Source organism: Chiloscyllium punctatum, chromosome 10, assembly GCF_047496795.1.
Source record: "Chiloscyllium punctatum isolate Juve2018m chromosome 10, sChiPun1.3, whole genome shotgun sequence".
Taxonomy (NCBI): domain Eukaryota; kingdom Metazoa; phylum Chordata; class Chondrichthyes; order Orectolobiformes; family Hemiscylliidae; genus Chiloscyllium; species Chiloscyllium punctatum.
Genome location: NC_092748.1, coordinates 14,197,852 through 14,216,372, shown reverse-complemented (window position 1 = coordinate 14,216,372; position 18,521 = coordinate 14,197,852). Strand labels below are relative to the sequence as shown.

Genomic DNA, 18,521 nt, shown 5'->3' with positions numbered 1-18,521 from the left:
ACGAGCCTGAAACAAGAATGCCGTTAGCATGTACTATCTTACCAAATTGTGGCTTTGCTCAGTATTTGAAGGTTGAGTACAGCATACTAAAATGAAACCAAACAGTTGCATGTTCATTGTTGCCATCTATTCACACTACATTGTACTTACATTTTCATGAAGGCCTTTTTGCCTTGGGTTTTCAGTCAGATACTGTGGTGTTTCGGTCTCCTGCATGCACATAGAAGCACCTCTTAATGAATCTGCCAAGCTGTTCCATGTTGCACTTCTAACTCTTCCTGAAAAATGAGATACCTGCCAACTCATCAAGGTCCACCACTTGCATAATTTGTGTTTTCTTGGAAGTCTGTGTGCTTTCCATATCTTTATTTAATATGAATCATCAATGACGATGTGGAGAGATTAGGAAAACTGGAATTGTTTTCCTTGGTGTGGAGAATGTTAAAGGGAGATTCAGTAAAGTTGCTTAAAACTGAAGTGTTTGAGAAAGTAAATGGGGAGGAACAGTTTTCACTGGATAAAAGAGACACTAACCACAGATCTGAGGTAATTGATAAAAGAACTAGGTCAAGATGAGAGATTATTTTTAGGAACGTGTTATAATTACCTGGAATGCACAATCTGAAACAGTGATGGAAGCAGATTTAATAACAACTTTCAAAAGGGAATGTGTAAATATTTATTTTCGTGTACATGGGGAAAGAGCAAAGGAATCCTTCAAAGAGACTGCACAAGTACAATGAGTCAAATGGACTCCTGTGTAAGATTCTAAATATATTTGGATTTTTGTTTGTGAAGTGGTGCATCGACTTTCAGAGTTTGAAATATAAGAGTGGCTGACTCATGCTTAGTTGCTTAAGGACTGAATGTTGGGACATGTACCAGAGGTGCTTGTATTTGTATTATCTTAAAAGAACCTCACCACTAGGTGGTAATATTGCTTCTCATCTCTGCAGTATATTTTGGCCAATATTACATAATAGTTTGCCAACTTGCACTGTGAATCTGAACCATTTGTTTGCAACTCCGTTGTTTTGTAAATGTTGCATTCACAGCAAACCAACAGGCCAATTGACTGAACTGGTCTACGCTAGTTCCACTCTGTCACTGCAACAATCACCATACGTTCTATTTCTTTTTTCCTTCATTTGCTTATCTAGCTTCATCTCAGTGCCATTTACCTCAACTATTTCTGCATATTAGTAAGTATCCTATTCTAATCACACTAAGGATGAAAAGATTGATCTCATGCTTGTTACAAGCAAATTTACAACTTTCTACCAAACAGCTCCTCTGCATTGCAGATCCTTTTTTTGTGGAGAATTTTGTTAGTGATGCGGTAATGTGTATAGACTCGACCTTGGAGGAGTTATTCTTGGAACAAAAACAGGCTGAGGGGAGATTTAGTAAAACTGAAGTCAGGTTGGGTTCAGATGAATAAACGGAAATGCTTCAATGGCTGAAGAGTTGACAGCCAGAAGGCTCAGGTTTAAGGAGATTGTTTTGCCAATCAAAGTCAATAAACAGAAAAGGTTTCATAAGACCATAAGACATAGGAGTGGAAGTAAGGCCATTCGGCCCATCGAGTCCACTCCGCCATTCAAACATGGCTGAATGGGCATTTCAACTCCACTTACCCGCATTCTCCCCGTAGCCCTTAATTCCCCGAGACAACAAGAATCTATCAATCTCTGCCTTGAAGACATTTAGCGTCCCGGCCTCCACTGCACTTTGCGGCAATGAATTCCACAGGCCCACCACTCTCTGGCTGAAGAAATGTCTCCGCATTTCTGTTCTGAATCGACCCCCTCTAATTTTAAGGCTGTGTCCATGGGTCCTAGTCTCCTCACCTAACGGAAACAATTTCCCAGTGTCCACCCTTTCCAAGCCATGGATTATCTTGTATGTCTCTATTAAGCCTCCCCTTAATCTTCTAAACTCCAATGAATACAATCCCAGGATCCTCAGCCGTTCCTCATGTTAGACCAACCATTCCAGGGATCATCCGTGTGAATCTCCGCTGGACATGTTCCAGTGCCAGTATGTCCTTCCTGAGGTGTGGGGACCAAAACTGGACACAGTACTCCAAATGGGGCCTAACCAGAGCTTTATAAAGTCTCAGTAGCACAACGGTGCTTTTATATTCCAACCCTCTTGAGATAAGTGACAACATTGCATTCGCTTTCTTAATCACGGACTCAACCTGCATGTTGACACCTTTTAGAGAATCCTCGACTAGCACTCCCAGATCCCTTTGTACTTTGGCTTTACGAATTTTCGCACCGTTTGGAAAGTAGTCTATGCTTTTATTCTTTTTGCCAAAGAGCAAGACCTCGCATTTGTTCACGTTGAATTCCATCAGCCATTTCCTCGACCACTCTCCCAAATTGTCTAGATCCTCCTGTATCTGGATTAGTGGTGCTGGAAGAGCACAGCAGTTCAGGCAGCATCCGTGCTCTTCCAGCACCACTAATCCAGAATCTGGTTTCCAGCATCTGCAGTCATTGTTTTTACCTAGATCCTCCTGTAGGCTCCCCACTTCCTCAGTACTACCTGCCTGTCCACCTAACTTCGTACCATCTGCAAACTTCACTAGAATGCCCCCAGTCCCTTCATCCAGATCATTAATATATAATGCGAACAGCTGCAGCCCCAAAACTGAACCCTGCGGGACACCGCTCGTCACCGGCTGCCATTCTGAAAAAGAATCTTTTATCCCAACTCTCTGCCTTCTGTCAGACAGCCAATCCTCAATCCATCCCAGTAGCTCACCTCGAACACCATGGGCCTTCACCTTGCTCAGCAGCCTCCCGTGTGGCACCTTATCAAAGGCCTTTTGGAAGTCTAGATAGACCACATCCACTGGGTTTCCCTGGTCTAACCTACTTGTCACCTCTTCAAAGAATTCTAACAGGTTTGTCAAGCATGACCTCCCCTTACTAAATCCATGTTGACTTGTTCTAATCAGACTCTGCTCTTCTAAGAATTTAGAAACCTCATCCTTAATGATGGATTCTAGAATTTTACCAACAACCGAGGTTAGGTTAATTGGCTTATAATTTTCCATCTTTTGTCTTGATCCTTTCTTGAATAATGGGGTTACAACAGCGATCTTCCAATCATCCGGGACGTTCCCTGACTCCAGTGACTCTTGAAAGATCTCAACCAATGCCTCCGCTATTTCCTCAGCCACCTCTCTCAGAACTCTAGGATGTATCCCATCGGGGCCAGGAGATTTATCAATTTTAAGACTTTTTAGCTTTTCTAGCACTATCTCTTTTGTAATGGCAACCATACTCAACTCAGCCCCCTGACTCCCTTGAATTGTTGGGATATTACTCATGTCTTCCACTGTGAAAACTGACGCAAAGTACTTGTTAAGTTCTCCTGCTATTTCCTTATCTCCTATCACTAGGCTTCCAGCATCAGTTTGAAGTGGCCCAATGTCTATTTTTGCCTATCGTTTGTTTCTTATGTATTGAAAGAAACTTTTACCATCATTTCTAATATTACTGGCTAGCCTACCTTCATATTTGATCCTCTCCTTTCTTATTGCTCTCTTTGTTATCCTCTGTTTGTTTTTGTAGCCTTCCCAATCTTCTGATTTCCCACTGCTCTTGGCCACTTTATAGGATCTCTGTTTTTCTTTAATACATTTCCTGGCTTCCTTTGTCAGCCATGGCTGTCTAATCCCTCCCTGGATAATCTTTCTTTTCTTGGGGATGAACCTCTGTACAGTGTCCTCAATTATATCCACAAACTCCTGCCATTTTTGCTCTACTGTCTTCCCGCTAGCCTCTGCTTCCAGTCTATTTTTGTCAGTTCCTCTCTCATGCCCTCATAATTACCTCTACTTAACTGTAACACCATTACATCCGATTTTGCCTTCTCTCTTTCAAATTCCAGACTGAACTCCAACATATTATGATCGCTGCTTCCTCAGGGTTCCCTTACTTTAAGATCTTTTATAAAGTCTGGTTCATTGCAAAGCACTAGGTCCAGGGCATCAATGTGGACTTCAACAGCTTCCTCATTTCCCCTTCCCCCACCTCATCCTAGTTTCAAACTTCCAGCTCAGTAACTGTCCCCATGACTTGTCCGGATTTGTCCGACCTGCCTATCTTCTTTTCCACCTCTCCACCCTCTCCTCCTTGACCTATCACCTTCATCTCCTCCCCCACTCACCCATTGTACTCTATGCTACTCTCTCCCCACCCCCACCCTCCTCTAGCTTACCTCTCCATGCTTCAGGCTCACTGCCTTTATTCCTGATGAAGGGCTTTTGCCCGAAACGTCGATTTTCGCTGCTCGTTGGATGCTGCCTGAACTGCTGTGCTCTTCCAGCACCACTAATCCAGTATGCTGTTCTTCTAGCTTGAGTCTCTCTGATGAAGGGCTTATGCCTAAAACATTGATTCTCCTGCTCCTCGAATGCTGCCTGACCTGCTGTGCTTTTCCAGCACCACACTCTCGACTTTGATCTCCAGCACCTGCAGTCATCACTTTCTACCAATGCACTTTGATAGGAAGAATCAAAAGGCAGACTTTTTAAAAGAAATAAACAGAGGGGTTTAAGTGCACTTGAGCATGAAGCACGTATTTTTAGAATTGAATAGAACCCCTACAGTGTGGAAACAGGCTCTTTCACCCAACAAGTCCACACCGACCCTCCAAAGAGTAACCCACCCAGACCCATTCCCCTACTCTGTTTACCCCTGGCTAATGCACCTAACCTACACATTCCTGAACACAATGAGCAAGTTAGCAAGGCCCCCTCTAACCCCCACATCTTTGGACTGTGGGAGGAAACCGGAGCACCCAGAGGAAACCTGTGCAAACGCGGGGAGAATGTGCAAACTCCACACAGACAGTTGTCCAAGGCTGGAATCAAGCCTGATCCCTGGCACTGTGAGGCAGCAGTGCTAACCACCGAGCCACTGTGCCATCCCTAAAAATCTGCATATTTAGCATGCAGATATGATCATTAAGGTCAATGGAATTTTGGTCTTTATTTTTAGGGATGCCCAGTTTAAAAATAATGAAAAGTCTTGTTACAACTACACAGGGTACTGGTAAGGCTGTGTCCAAAGTACTGTGTACAATTTTGGTTTCCATATTTAAGAAATATGTGCTGATACTGGCAGTCCAGAAGCAATTCACCTTTGCTCCTAAGATAAAGGGATTGACTTATCAGGAGCAGTTCAACTGATTAGTCCTTTAATTGCTAGAGTTTAGATGAATGAGGGGTGATTTTTTTTTGAAACGTACATAATTCTGACTGGGCTTGACAGATTAGATGTTGAGATCGTGTTTTCACTGATGGGAGAATCTCAAACTAGGGGCAGCATGGTGGCTCAGTGCTTAGCACTGCTGGCTCACAGCGCCAGGGACCTGAGTTCAATTCCACCCTTGGGTGACTGTGTGGAGTTTGCACATTCTCCCCTTGTCTGCTTGGGTTTTCTCCCAGGTGTCCCAGTTTCCTCCCACAGTCCAGAGATGTGCAGGTTAGCTGGATAGACCATGGGAACTGCAGGGTTACAGGGATGGGGTAGGGTGTGAGTCTGCATGGGATGCTCTTCAGAGGGTCAGTATAGATCGATGGGCTGAATTCCCTGCTCCCACACTGGGATTCAATGATTCTACAGTTGTAGAATAAAAGAGACCATGTTTTAAACTGAGATGCAAAAAAAAAATCTTCTCCCAGACAGTACTGAATTCTGCAATTCCCTATCACCGAAAGCATTTTAAGAGAAGGTAGATTTTTGAAATATTGATGGCTGTGATGAGCTGGCACGAAAGAACAGTTGAGGTCTTTGGGCAAGTTGGTCATGATTAATTTGAATGTAGGAGGGGGCCAAAGGCCCTAAATGGCCTATTTCTGCTCCTGTTTCATGTGATGAGAAGCAGAGTATATTGGCCCTAAATTCTCTGGAGCTTTGAAAAATGATAGGTGATTAAAGTTTGTGAGAAGATTTGTAGCTCGGGTGCTCGTTGTTGTGGTTCTGTTCGCCGAGCTGGGAATTTGTGTTGCAGACGTTTCATCCTCTGTCTAGGTGACATCCTCAGTGCTTGGGAGCCTCCTGTGAAGCGCTTCTGTGATCTTTCCTCCGGCATTTGTAGTGGTTTGTCCCTGCCACTTCGGTTGTCAGTTCCAGCTGTCTGCTGCAGTGGCCGGTATATTGGGTCCAGGTCGATGTGTTTGTTGATAGAATCTGTGGATGAGTGTCATGCCTCTAGGAATTCCCTGGCTGTTCTCTGTTTGGCTTGTCCTATAATAGTAGTGTTGTCCCAGTCGAACTCATGTTGCTTGTCATCTGCGTGTGTGGCTACTAAGGATAGCTGGTCATGTTCTCATTGAAACAGACGTGATTCTGAAGGGTATTGACAGGGAGAGTTAAGAACATGGGCACGGTCTGAGGATGAGGGACTGGTCACTTAAGGCTAAAATGAGAATGTTGTTCTCTCGAAGCAGTTGTGAATCTTTGGAATTCTCTGCCTCGGAGTTGTGGATGCTTCCATTATTGACTATATGTAAGGCTTTAAGGGAGTCAAAGGATGTTGGTGGTGGGGTGGGGTGGGCGTGGATGTGAGTGAGTGAGATTGAAGCCTAAGATCAGCCAAGTGTGAAATGGTTGAGCAGGTTCGATGGGCTTAATGGTATACTCCTTCTTCTGTCCTTTGTACAGAACAACTCCGGTTATCAGAGAGTCTGAAATCTGGATAATTGACAATCTGAACAAAAGCTCAAGGTTCTGTGAAAATGTTATCAGTTATCTGAACAAAATACTCCCTGTCCATCTCGTTCGGATAATCGAGGTTGTTCTGTATTCTTGCGAGTGTTCACCTGAGACGCCAACACAGAATCAGCATAATTCTTCATAACACTGTAGCATATTGATGAAAGTGTTAGCAAAGGAACCGATTTTACGATTCATACTCCAAGTAGTAAGTAGAATTCACTTGGTGACTGGTAGGTTAAGCTTCTCAAAATCATTTGCCCTTCGTATACTCCACCCAGTATCTCTTACTTTTTTTTTCCTCGCACCTTTTCTCTTCATGTCTCACTCTGACTTCTCATTGTTTTCACCTTCAAAATTGTGACCAAAAAGTTTAATTCCTGGACTCTGCTGCTTGAGGTGATCTCTTTTTGGTGCAAGAATTCTTCTCTTCATATCACAAGTTTGGGAGGCAATAGTTATTTAGAGTTCATGCTTCTGATTTCAGTTTAAGTGAGCTGTCCTCAAAAGAGCTGGTGAGTTCATGTCTGCCTCTTCTGCAGTGACCTCAGCAAGCAATAAGTTCTCGAGTGCTGGCTGTCTGAAGCCTCTATGTTTCTACATGAACAAAGATCATGTGGGCGAGAGAATAAACGCACTGATTCGCACAGAACCTTATCCCAATGGTTTTTGGTTTGTACAGGGAAGCCAACAAACTGCAGGACTTTGTATCTCCACTTCCCTTCCCCACAATCTAATGCCACTTTGACCTTTTGTTTTTTGTACTGCATTCTCCTGAACTGAGAAGTTAGGTATGGATTTGTTTCCAGTCCTCTGCTTTCCCAGCAATGAAACTATCTGCTAAGAGGAACAGATTTGATTTGGGGTGACCGACTGCTTTTGTGTTGAAGTGTATGTTTTTTGTATATATCTTCTCTCCTATTGAGAGATAGAAACCCAGGCCAAGAAAGCTCATTGGCAATTTGATTTGCCTTTCTCCCTACATTGCTTGAAGCTGCTGTGGAGGGTGTAAATTTCAACTCTGTCCTCTCTTCCCCCTGTAGTGGGGAAGTTATTTGATCTACTCTTGCCACCTGTGGATGGTGAAGTGAAAGGAGGTTGGCTAGTTGTGAACCACAGCTTCAAATCCACATTCATTCACTGGCACGATCTGTCGGAGTTCCACAATGATGTGGCTTTTGTTTTAATTTTTGTTCATTATTTTGCTCTTTTTGGGTCAACATGCACCACTACCCAAACAAGCAGGCTTACCACTCCTTAGTTACTGCAGCTGCAATGCAATGAGGCCTCTGCCAAGAAACCTGTAAGAGCAGACCAATTTGTCTAGATCTCTGTTCTTACTCTAGTTCCCATCACTTTTGGGCAGTGCAGCTGAAACCAGATGGGCATTTGTGAGCACAGTTCTAGATTCTTCTACCTCCAGGTGTATCACAGTAGTGCTTGAGTGTGACATCCATGTAAAAAGATAGCCTGAATAGCCCTTGCTGCAAGAACATGCTTGGCTTCTACTCCCTGAGTCAGTCTTAGGATTTGAATGATTCTTCTTCACTCTGTATGCTGCACAGCACTGGCTGTTTTCGCAGTCCCTTACACCCTATCCCATGAATGAGTTATCTGAGTATTTTGGGTATTTGTTACACAGTAGATATTTTGCTTTCAATCTTGTTTGTAAATGCATTAATAACTGATCGAACAATGCTTCTTGCAGGTATACCTAGAAAGGTTGCTGACGTACGCTGAGATAGATATCTGTCCTAGTAACTGGAAACGGATTGTGCTGGGTGCCATCCTGCTTGCTTCTAAGGTCTGGGATGATCAGGCTGTTTGGAACGTGGACTATTGCCAGATCCTGAAAGACATGACGGTCGAGGATATGTAAGTATTTGAGTAGTTGTTGTTTGTTAAACCTGTCCACAGTTTGAAGTTTGCTTTACAGAACCTAGAGCTCCTTGCATACGCACATAAAAGTAGACAACGGCTTGATGTTGTACTGAAGGGAGTCCGACAGGAACATGTTAAAACTTCTGATTATAGTTGGGTAGAATCATATAGGAGGCAATAGGCCTACTGACCTTTTCAATTGCCTGTCCAATTCCCATTTGAATCTACTTCCACCACTTTCAAGTGGTGCATTCCAATTCAAAGTTGGGTACTTTGTAAACAAAAATATGCTGTTAAATAAGGCTGCTTCCTGCCTTTTTTTAAAAAATGTTTTTAAACCATAGAATTTACTAAATGACACCCTTTTTAAGCCTAATTGTGTGACGTGGCGATATAATACTAGGGTCTAAGTTATGAATTTGTAATTTATTTACTAAAATCAGTCCATTCAGAGGTACTGAGTGATTTTTCAATGCTCGGGAAACAAACTGGATGAATGATCCTGACTGCTGTCTGGAACATGTAAGCATCGCACACTGAGGGAAGCTTGCTGCAAATTTCAGTGAGATATTGCAGCCTTATTTACTTGCTATACTTTTTAGATGTTCTCTGTTAAGACCTTTGTTGTGATGGTTGGAGTGAATGACAAGTGAATTAAAAAGAAGGTTGAGGCTGTCTTTCACATTAGTGCCTTTGTTCAGTCTTGCTCAAAATGGAAGCTCGGAAAAGATGAGAGTAAGTGGATGTTGTGGTTCATTTTAAGATAATTATTAAATAAAGCTCATCGAGAAACGCACGGCTTCTGTGGCTGTAGAATGTCAAGGGTAGCAAAGTGCAGCACTCCTAGTATATGCTACCTATGTATTAGCCTGTTGCATAACGAAGAGCAGTTTCCTGTTAAAAGCCTTTCTATAATGCGCCTCTGCAGGTTCAAGGGCCCTCATCCTCTGACATGATAACAGCAGCATTCTGAGAGTCCATTTGTTGCCGTGACGACTGCCCAAGGCCTTTGTGTTTGATTTTTCCCTCCCCGGTAAATCTCTCTCTGCTATCATCCTGGTGAAAGTGGCTCTGAGTCATTTGTTGATAATGCAAAACATAAGAATCCTTTTCATCTGTTGTAGCGGTGCTAGACTTCAGAAAGGAGGACTGATACACGCACGCACACGCAAATACTGTGTCTCTGTCTCTGTCTCTCTCTCTCTCTGTGTCTATCCTCCTCGAGCCCCACAACACGTGTACGCACTCAGTTTTTTTATTTGTTTAATTCTATTTATGGGTGATGTATTCTGTTATGAAGCTTGATGTAGAGAATGCTCTATTCATGTCATCTTTCTTCACACCTTGCATGTACTCCAATTATAATTGCAAAGATACTCCTGTCTAAACCTGGTGATACAAACTAGCCAAAAAAAAAGCACCTTTTTCCTAGCTACCATCAGTTTTGAGGAAGAGTCACTGGACCTGAAATGTTAACTCTGATTTCTCTCCACAGATGCTGCCAGGCCTGATGAGTTTTTCTAGCAATTTATGTTTTTGGTTCTGATTTCCAGTATCCACAGTCCTTCTGTTTTTTTTTAGTGCAAACTAGCCTCATATTTCAACTTCTAAGATGTGTTTACATCTGTGCTTTCATTTGTTACGTTCAAAATCACACAACATCAGGTTATAGTCCAACAGGTTTAATTGGAAGCACTAGCTTTCGGAGCGCTGCCCCTTCAGGCAGTTGAGGAGTGACCACCTGATGAAGGAGCAGTGCTCCAAAAGCTAGTGCTTCCAATTAAACCTTTTGGACTATAACCTGGTGTTGTGTAATTTTGAACTTTGAAATGCCGGTGTTGGACTAGGGTGTACAATCATGATTTCCATTTGTTAAATGAATGGCTTGCATCTGTTGCTTGCTTATGTCAAGTTTCATGATAGAATTCAGTTTCTATATATCTACTGAGTGCTGCTTTGTGATTCAGAAACCTGGAGTGAAAATGGATTGGCTAGATTTGCAGGTTGAAGCAGTACCTTTAAAACGATGTTTTAGCCTTCATTGTTTGCAGATTTAGTTGACTCCCTTGAGAGTGAAACTGAATAAGAGAGAAAACTTATAGTGTGAGGCTGCCTATAAGTTTAATAATTGGATCTGATGATTTGTGTTCCCATTAGGAACAGGACTAGAACATTCAGTTCCTAGAGTCTGCCAGTCAGATCACAGCTGATCTGTATCTTAACTTTATTTACTTGCTTTGATTCAATAACTCTCATACTCTTGCCTAACAAAGTCTATTAATCTAACTTTTATCAGTTGATCCTCTTCAACCACAACAGCTTTGGGGGAAGGGTATGAGTTCTGGGTTTCCTCTGCCCTTTATGTAAAGGTGTGTTTCCTGACATCACACCTAAATAACTAAGCTCTTATTTTAAACTTCCTGTCTTTGGTTAAGTGACGGTTGTTCCAATAATGTGTTGTTGACTGGTAAGAGGACTTGCAGTTGCAGTTAGGAGCGGCTCCAGTCGAAAAATTAATTCTTTGCTCGCTCAGCATTACCAGGTAGATAAAGCAATTCTCCCTCTCTATTCTCCCTCCCTTTCCCAAAGGTAGGGATTTGTGTCAGGACACCATTCCACAAATAGAAATCATCCTCTAATACCATGCTCTAGTGACTGTTTTCCATTGGCAGTTACAGGTGGTGAGCATCAACAGGCTATTTGACCAGTAAGAGCAGACAGCTTTGAGCTAGAAACTCCTGGAGCGTGAAAATGTGCAAATAGATTTACAAACAATGTTAAGAGTTGCAATGGATCATAAGGTACAACACAATGGTCTGGCTGTTGGCCACAGCTATTTATTCTGCTTGTTCCAATGTTTCTGGTTTGTTAAGTCAATTATGTTTGTGGCTCCGCTTTCTCATTAATTATCTTCTGTTTCTATCAATCGAGTATTTTTTTTTCTTTCTTGAAAAGCTCTCATGTTCCTTCCTTGCCCCACAGGAATGAGATGGAGAGACAGTTCCTGGAGCTGCTACAGTTTAACATTAATGTTCCTGCTAGTGTTTACGCCAAATATTACTTTGATCTGCGGTCTCTGGCAGATGACAACAATATGAATTTTCCTTTGGAGCCACTCAGCAAAGAGCGAGCACAGAAACTGGAGGTAATGACTGTGAGGAAGAACGAGCACACTTGTATTTATACAATGCCTTTCATGATCTCCAAATGGTCCAGTCTAATAAATACTTCTGAAACATAACTTTGCTGAAAAGTTGGACAGTGCAGCACCCAAATTGCACACAGCAACATTGCATAAACTGCCATGAGATAATTTACTGGATAGTCTGTTCTCTTTGAGATTTTAGTTGAGGAGAACCCAACTGCTATTTGATAATTGCCATTTACATCCACCTAAGAAGCCTTTGACACAGCTTTGGCTTAAAATTTCAGTCAAAAGACTGTCCCTTCTCCAGACTGACACTGTGCTCAAGTCCTTAAACCTCCTAGCTGCCAGCTCAGAGGACTGCAATTAATGTCATTTGTGCCAACACACACACCTTTTTAGGAAGTTGCCACAAAGTCTGTGACTGACAGTAAATAATTTGCTCCTAATTTAAGTTACATTTGTGTCATATCCTAACTCCTGGCCATGATGTTTGGCTAACAGTGTACCCTCAGTCCTCTACTAATCCATTGATGTTCATAATTTATCAAATGCAACATCCCCCTCACCTCCTCAAACAGCAACATGCTTCTCGTGGCCCCCCTACTTTCCTGGCTGGCATAATAATAAAAACATAGCCTGACATCCTATAGACCTCATAACATCCTTAATGCCCAAACCTCATGAACAATCAAATCATTCATTTTCAGGAGAACATATTGGTGCAAAAGTGCTGTCGGTATATTGTGTTCATTGTGGAAAATGAATGATTTGATTGTTCATGAGGTTTGGGCATTAAGGATGTTACGTGGTCTATAGGATGTCGGGCTTTGTTTTTATTATTGGTAATAGTGTGTAATGTGAGAAATAACATCAGTAAATCAATTGAAGCATGTTGGGGTACAAGTACTTGATGTTAACAATGATTAGAGGAATTGTTAGAGTAAAGAGAGTGAAGCTATTTCCTCCAGCTGGGGAGTGCCGATCAAGGGGGAATATCCTTGAAATTAGAGCTGAGCCTTTTAGGGATCGGATCAGGAAACACTTCGCCAATAGAATAGAAACCTAGGATTCTTCTTGAAGAGAAACTGTTGACCTTAATGCAGGGGACAACTGAACATTTCAAAACTGTTTTTCAACTAAGTAAGGTCATCAACAGTTACAGAACCAAAATGGGTGAATTATGTTAAGATCAACAATGGTCGAACTTTTATTGGTGAATCTGGCTTGAGGGGTTGCATGGCCCTAGGTTTGTAATTTAGTACTGAAAGATGCACATCACTGCCTCACTGTGATACCCCTTGTCATGTTTCTTATTCCCTGCTCTTCTTTAATTCCTCTACATTCTTGAATTAAATAGATCCCTTTTTTGAAAAGGGTGCATATTTCATTTGGATGAATTACTTTCCAAAAGTGAACTTTTGAGTAAGTGCCTTCATTTCACACTGGAACAGCTACTTGGTATCGAAGAACATCTGTCTTGGAAACTATACCTTGAGGAAAGATGGGCATGGAGGGGAAGCATTGTGAAGGCATTTTGCGGCATTCTCTATACTGTTGTATTGAATCTTTTAAACTAGGTTGGAATGTACTATTGTCCAGAAATTTCCAGGCTGAGCCATACCTCCCAAGAGTGTGCCAGTAACACCAAATTATTCCATTGACGGGGGTGTGGGTATTTTAGCTGGGTGACAGATATTCCATGGCATGGGCGATGTGGAGGAGGAAGGAACCTTAAAATTGTGGATTGGTAAAAGGAGGAGAATAACAAATGAGGTTAACAAAAAAACAAATAGACCTGACAATAATTCCTTTTCTTTTCCCTTCTCCAGGCAATCTCCAGGTTGTGCGAGGACAAATACAAAGACATGAGCAAAGCTGCTATAAGGCGGTCACTCAGCGCTGGCAATTTGATAGGAATTAGTCGTTCTAATGCCATCCTGTCCTAGGAAGGAGACTTTATCCCATCGGCATGTATTGCACCAGCAGAGACAGAGTCTTCCAGCTGGGTGACTGAATCTTTCTACAGCTGAATCCCAAGTCTCAGCTCCTGGCACTGAAGAGCACACTTAAGAAATTAACATTTTAAATGTTGCCCACCTGGCTACAAGGCCCTTTTTAGGAGAAGGAAGGAAAAAAAAAATGATTTGACACTACACTGACACAGCAGTGTGGAGATTTTTAATGCTTACTGTGTAGGCCTGTAACTGAGACGTTCCTCAAGCTTTTATTTTAATTTGTCCTAATTCAAAGAAACCATATCCAAACCAAATTGAAATCATGTTGTGTGGACCCTATAGGTAGGCTGGGACAACAGAAGCCAAGTGTGAGAGTAAATAGTGTCAGAACAGGGGCGAATAACTGACCATGTGCACTGTGCAAGTTAAACAAACATCAAGGCTCTCCAGGTGTAAAGCTGTCTCTCAGGCATAGGAAGGACTTAACCAGCATGTATTCGTACATATTCCTGTGATGCAGGTTTTAAAGCTGGAATAGATTTCTCTTTTGCCACCACTCATTTCTTCATAATTTCTCTCCCTTCCCTCCCCCACCTTAAACCCAGCTGGTTCTCTACGTATTTGTTTTTTTGGACATTACCTATATAATTTCCTTGTTGGCTGGTATAGATGAGAACTTGCATTTTTTTTTAAGCACCTTTTTAATGAAGTAAAAACTCTCAAGGCATTTCACCAGCTTACCAACATTGAACCACCGGTGATATTGGGGAACTGGTGATCAAAAGGTTTGTTCAAAGACTTGGTTTTCACGGATAGTTTTAAAGGAGGGTAGATAGGTGGAGAGATTCAGGGCAGGGATTCCGGAGCTCAGGGGATAAGCAGCTTGACCTCTGGTGTATGACAATGTGTGCATCTCTGCTGCTGAAAGCTCACAGTCCCACCGCCATTAATGTGTCCGAAAGCAAAGATTCCCAAGAAGACTGGGAATCTGAAACAAGAGCAAAAATAATAGTAGCACGCAGTAGCAAGGCAGCATCTGTTATGGGGAAAAAAAAGTTAAAATTCAGATCGAGGGCCTTAAATTGATGTGTCCATCAGTCCAAAACTTATCGTCTTGAAGATGACAGTATTACCTCAGATAAAGGGCTCTTACTGTGTAATCAGCCTGTAATAAAAAATGTACCACCACTCTACAGTGTGAAAACAATTTCCACAGAAGCTACTGTGCTTTAAACTGCTGTTTTTTTTTTAATTTTGGGGATTATTTTCCTTTGCTGAATGTTGGCTGTGGAAGGGAGCAGAAAAGGCTGAGAGTCTGCAAAGGGAAGGCAAGCCTGATGGGAGTGTCTTGAGTGTCAGGGTCTGCCAGCCCCATATCTGGTTCACTCAGTTCCTGTAAGTAACCATGCGCAGCAGTCCAATGTCTTCACTACACATAGGGGCCCATACTGCCAGTCATCAGTTGTTCTCTGATTTGTGACATTGTCTCATTCTCTTGACATATTCGTGACCCTAAATGCAAAATGTGAATGCTTGTAAGCAAATGACATTAAATTTGTACATAAACAGGCCATTTGGCCTAACAGGTCAGTACCTCTGTTTATCTGTCCTTCTGCATATCACCTGATCATCATATCCTTCATTCCCTTCTCTCTCATGTAGCTATCTAGCTTTCCCTTAGATGCACGTATGCTAACAAAACTAGAGAGCTCCATGTTCTACCCAGTCTTGATTTTTTTTTAAAAAAAGTTCCTTTTGAATTTCCTATTGGATATATTAGTTGCTATCTTGTAGTACAGTCCCTAATTTTAATCCCCAACCCTGCGAAATGTAAACATCTTCTCTATATCAAATCTTTCATAACCATAAGTGTATCTCACAACTTGTGTTTCCAATGAAAAATATTTTACTGTAGGACATCACTACTTTCACATAAACGTGTAGTCGTATAATTGTTACGTTCCCATCATAAGCTGTAACTTGCTTGTCTCGTTTGACTGAGAGGAAGCAATATTCTGTCGTTTATTTCTGAGCGAGTAAACTTCATACTTTTGCAACCAGTGAAATGGGAGGTACCTGGAGTTTCTCCCAGGCAGGACATGAGGCCCTAGCAGTGTCTGAAGAGTGGTGAGATTTTGATGAAGAAAGTTACTGGTAAAAGCAGAATTGTTAGTCTAGGCTGCCAGAATGTAGGTTTTAAAAAGAAAATCACTAAATTCCATTTAATCTGAGAAGGACAAGTTTACCGTAGTTTGTTTGTTCACCAGAAGCCAGAGGTTCTGGTAATAAATTGTTGAAACTAGGCTGGAGTTTTATTGCTGGTTTTCACCACCACCACCAACCCATCTTCCACAGATTAGTTCACACAGTGTGCAGCTTTATGGTGCTTAAGTTTTTAAAAATTATGTTATTAACCCTTAAATCTGTAGTATTTCTCTTTTAACTAATACCCAGTAGTAGCTAATGGCACAGTCCAAGCAGCAGCCTGAACTCTCTTCTCCTGTGGTTTAACAAGATGGAGAGTCGAAGTGCTTCCTTTCCATTTTAAAGCTAAGCTGCAAATCTTTGTATGAAAGATGCAAAAATAATACGAAGGCTTACAATTTTCACGATTTCCTTTAAATCGTGACGGAAAGGTGGTGAAAATTTGCATGTGCAAATCAATTAACGTAAAACAGCAAAATGGAGATGTTCCATGTGAAGTACTGACATTAATCCTTTCTTTTTTTTCTTCTTGAAGAGTAATTCTTTATGAAACAGCTCTTTAGCAGAGTTCAAAAAACAAGGGAGTGAAGTGTATCTGCATCATGTTGGGAGGAGCTTATCCAGAGCTCAATTGCCGAGTAGTAATAGTTAACTCTATTATTTTTTGTATGTACCAATCCAGCTGAGCATTTCACTTGTGAAGTCATCAGGTGGTGGAAGTAGATACAGATCAGTGTGTTCAAAGATGCTGAGAGCCACGTCTACTGAAATTAATGGTGTTTGTAGTCAAGTGGATTGTGAAGACTTCCTTTCCTCCTGATTTGTGAACAAAACTGCTGTCTATAGAAAAATCCTTCAACTAATTAAACTGACATCTTCAAAGGTAGCGATTAAAGGAAACAGCAACACACAAGGTAGTGGGAGAGCATATTGATTTACTTCATTAGCAGTGAATAATGTATGATCTGGATCTTCGATGCAGCGCGATCAGGTTAAACTGGAACTGATATACTTTGCAGCCTGGATGGATGAATGAATGGGTTTCCTGAGTACCTGTTGAAGCAAAGGAGTTATAGGAATTCATGTTCTTAGACAAGCAATTACAGGTTGCTATTGCTAGGAATGAAATGGTTGTCCTATAAGGGACTGGTCACTGTATTTGAGTGGGATATGAATCAAAGTGTCAGGCCAACTTTAATGTTCGTCATTTCTTCCACTTCCACCACTGGGCACCCTTGTGGCATCTGGACCAGCAAGTGCCAGCGGTTTTGATTGAGGTAATGCTGGTCAACCATTCTCACTTGAGGGAAGTCTTTGCCATTGAGATAGGAAGACTCAAATTTTCCCGGTTCGTCACAGGAGTCGGCGGTCTGACTCCCAATGAGCCAAAATGATATTGTGACAGGAGGTGCATGGTTGAATTTGAAGAGCAGACTGTGATATAACTCTAATGTCAAAAAGCACATGTTGAAATTTCCCCGCCATCTATGAGAGTAATTGAAGTGTGTGACAGTTTTGGCTGTCCTTGGCTAATTTTGCAATTGCTTTCAGTGTAGATAGGCAAGATATAGACTGTATCACTGAAATTTAATTTTCATCTTCACTTCCTTCACCGGCATCTTTCTTTTTAGGAGGTTTTCAGGAAGATTATGACAACAGTTGGAAATAACAAATTGCACTCACATAGTTCCTTTAGCACAGCAAAAGGCATTTCAGAGTGACATTATCTGGGAAATTTGATACCGAGCCTCGTAAGAGGTATTAGAACAAGCAAGAGACAGATTTTTAAGCAGCACCTTTAAAGGTGGAGAGGTAGTTTGAAATGAAAGACTGATATTGCTTGACATGTCTACACTGAGAGTTTGAACAGTTGCCAGAGGATTTGTTTTCTTTGAATTTCAAGTCTGCTTTTGCAACCTGTGAAAAGTTATTAAGAATTTTACTTCAAATTGCAGTTCTTGATGTAAATCTTATGACTTCCCAATCCTTAAAAAAAACCAGAAGGACTGGCAATTTGGATGACAGTTAAGACAGTCAGAGTGGAGTGTTGGCTTACACTGAGGATATTTTCCTTCCCTATTTCTTGTAGTAGCTTCTCATCGTGCAAGCTGAGCCAGCATCTTACTGAAGTATACTATTACCAACTACCATCCATGCTGGTTTGATACAGACTATAGTGTCTGTATTAATGTTGTTCATTGCTGTGTGTCAACTTAAGAACCCATGGAGTCTAGTCTGCAGGAAAACTAATCGTTTGGTGACTGTATTGAGGCTTGTATAATAACGCATTTTGAAAATGGTTATGCAGATATGAGAGAGCAAGCATTCCTTTCTACTGATGGATTCAAGCTACATCATGTTGTTTCCCTTGTGAATAGTGAGCAATTCTTAAACCAGTTATCAGTCAAGTGTTTTCTACCAGCTTCATGAAAGTATGCCACTTAGCTTAAAATGTTGCGAGAAACATTTTGCGTAACGTAGAATTCGTGCATAAACAGATTTGTTTTTGTTTGGTTCTAAATCTCCCTTTTTCTTTTGTAAGACCTCCCTTTGTGATCAGCAGACTGGAATGGTGTAGCTGGGCATTTGTGGAAT

At 41.6% G+C, this 18,521-nt stretch overlaps 1 protein-coding gene across 2 annotated transcripts in view; it reads left to right on the top strand.

The window, feature by feature from the left end:
- The window catches only part of ccnyl1 (cyclin Y-like 1), a 62,681-nt gene extending 47,370 nt beyond the window's left edge, over positions 1-15,311 (top strand). For both annotated transcript variants that reach the window (XM_072578574.1, XM_072578575.1), the window contains exons 8-10: positions 8,446-8,612; positions 11,601-11,763; positions 13,596-15,311. In XM_072578574.1, the coding sequence (XP_072434675.1) occupies positions 8,446-8,612; positions 11,601-11,763; positions 13,596-13,712 (447 nt within the window). In that variant the 3' untranslated portion in view covers positions 13,713-15,311. The remainder of the gene's footprint in view (positions 1-8,445; positions 8,613-11,600; positions 11,764-13,595) is intronic.
- The last annotated feature ends 3,210 nt before the right edge of the window (positions 15,312-18,521 follow it).